This window comes from Cebus imitator, unplaced genomic scaffold (assembly GCF_001604975.1).
Source record: "Cebus imitator isolate Cc_AM_T3 unplaced genomic scaffold, Cebus_imitator-1.0 Scaffold1565, whole genome shotgun sequence".
Classification (NCBI taxonomy): Eukaryota; Metazoa; Chordata; class Mammalia; order Primates; family Cebidae; genus Cebus; species Cebus imitator.
Window position 1 is genome coordinate 2,846 of NW_016108880.1, and position 1,997 is coordinate 4,842.

A 1,997-nucleotide genomic window follows, 5' to 3' on the forward strand; every position below is an offset into this window, starting at 1 on the left:
AGAGCCTGGTGGCAGTAAGTCTCTTGTGGCAGGTGGTGGTGGGTAATCCTGGGGAACATGGGTTGGGGGTGGTAATCGGGTAACAGGAATAAAGTACTCTCTTGGGCCCAGAGGACCTAAAGGTCAAATGGTGCATGTCCTGGTAAAAATTCCTGAGGGTGGAGTGGCAGGTCCCGTTTTCCTGCTGAAAATTCTCTTAAGCCTAGTGGTGGACACATACCAGGGCCTGGAAAACAAAAATTATGTCGAGTAAATTCCTAGGAACATAGTTAAATTAAGATGATGCCAGGTATGTTAATATAATCAGTCATACTTTTTTTTTGGTTGGAGGCAGGGTCTTGCCTGTCAGCCAGGCTGGAGTGGAGTGAAGTGATCATGGCTCACTGCAGCCTCAATCTCCTGGGCTCAATCGATCCTCCCCCCGAGACCCCGAGTAGCTGGGACAGCAGGTGCAAACCACCACACCCAGCTAATTTTTGTTGTTGTTGTTGTTTTTAAAGACATGGTTTCACCATGTTGCCCAGGCTAGTCTCAAACTCCTAGGCTAAAGGGGTCGACCTGCCTCAGCCTCCCAAAGTGCTGGAATTACAGGCATGAGCCACTGTGCCTGGCCTGCCATCTTTATCTTGAGATACATTTGTACTTGAAAATACTATATACCATAACGAGAAGACAGACTAAATATGGCTTCATTACAACAAACATTTTGATAAATTCCATTGTTTACTACTGCATGTTAAAAATTTATGTAGTAGCTCAACAAGTGCCTAATATATGCCATAAAAATCAAGGTGCTTGCCCTGTTGGAAAAGGTCTTCCAGCTTCATCTAATTAAATCAGCAGCATTCATTAGATAGCAGTTAAATTCTACCTTCTCTTTCATATATCCCTCCTTTGTATTCCCCAAACTAAGGGTTGAGGGTTTTACCTTTACCTCTCTAACATTCTGTGACCCACTGCTTATGCCTCTGTTATGAGTGATTAGAAGCTTTATGTGGTAGATTGTGTATATATGTTCCCTACAGCACATCTTAATTAGGGGATGTGTTTTATCTACCTTGCTATCCATTGCAGAACCTAGTACACAGCCAGAGATGTTCAAAAACATGTGTTGAATATTTCTGGCTTTCTATAAATAGTCCCTTTCCTTGTTCTATTAAAGACAATGATCGTCCATCTAATCACAGGAAATAATGCAGCACCCTTTGTGTCTTAAGAAACTTGGGGAGAAGTTACTATGAACTCAGTCAGCTTCATTGCTGCATTGCAAAGACCTGCAATTGCAGTTGTTTTAGAAAGGGATAGACAAAGAAGATGACTATGCTTTACAAGTTAATTACTACTGTTCAGATCATCTTACCAAAGGGTGGAGGAATTGGCCGAGGCCCAAAAGGTCCACAGAACTGAGGCAGTTGTCCATATCGAATAGGTGGTGGTACAGGGCCTCCCATGGGGGTGCTCATAAGAGGGACTCCTGGGAAAGGAGGGAGTCCTTTTGGAGTCATATTATCCTGCAAAGCAGAAGCAATTGAAGTTTTGAAATACTCTGGTATGACACACAAAGGTACCAACACCAGTAAAAACTAAAACCCAGTGAAGCAGATGTCAGCCACTTGTCTGAAGAGCAGAATTAGTGCAACAACTACCGTTCTCATTTGTTCCCACCGACAGCTGAGAAAGGTTAAAAGTATGTCACAGGAGTGAACACTTCTGCTATAATCGTATTATTGCTTATATCTGCACATGGAAGGGAAAACAGAGGTTATAAAGAGAAGACATTCCTGACTAATACTCTTTCTAAGGCAGTCACTCCCTCTGCACATCCCTCCCATCAGAATAATTTCCATATTTAGAATGCAGAGAATGAAAGGGAATGAAAAATCCATTCTCTGCCATGTAATAGCAATTATTCCGAGTACCTTCAACAGGCCTTACATGTGTTACCTCAAATTCTCCTATCTGTAAATCTCTAATAGGACCATCTTGTTCTAAATATG

At 42.2% G+C, this 1,997-nt stretch overlaps 1 protein-coding gene across 1 annotated transcript; it reads right to left on the reverse strand.

Annotated features, from left to right (window-relative positions):
- Positions 1–6: 6 nt before the first annotated feature.
- On the reverse strand, positions 7–1,601 carry LOC108299047 (transport and Golgi organization protein 1 homolog). The gene is made up of 2 exons (XM_017521469.2): positions 1,361–1,601; positions 7–226 (listed from the first exon to the last, which is right to left on the reverse strand). Exons 1-2 carry the CDS (start codon positions 1,503–1,505, stop codon positions 117–119), a joined length of 255 nt encoding a protein of 84 aa, XP_017376958.1. The 5' UTR covers positions 1,506–1,601; the 3' UTR covers positions 7–116.
- Between the last annotated feature and the right edge of the window lie 396 nt (positions 1,602–1,997).

Coding starts and splice junctions, on each gene's coding strand:
- LOC108299047 (XM_017521469.2), bottom strand. CDS start 1,505: ATGACTCCAAAAGGACTCCCTCCTTTCCCAGGAGTCCCTCTTATGAGC. Junction 227..1,360: donor GCCAATTCCTCCACCCTTTG/GTAAGATGATCT, acceptor TTTGTTTTCCAG/GCCCTGGTATGTGTCCACCA.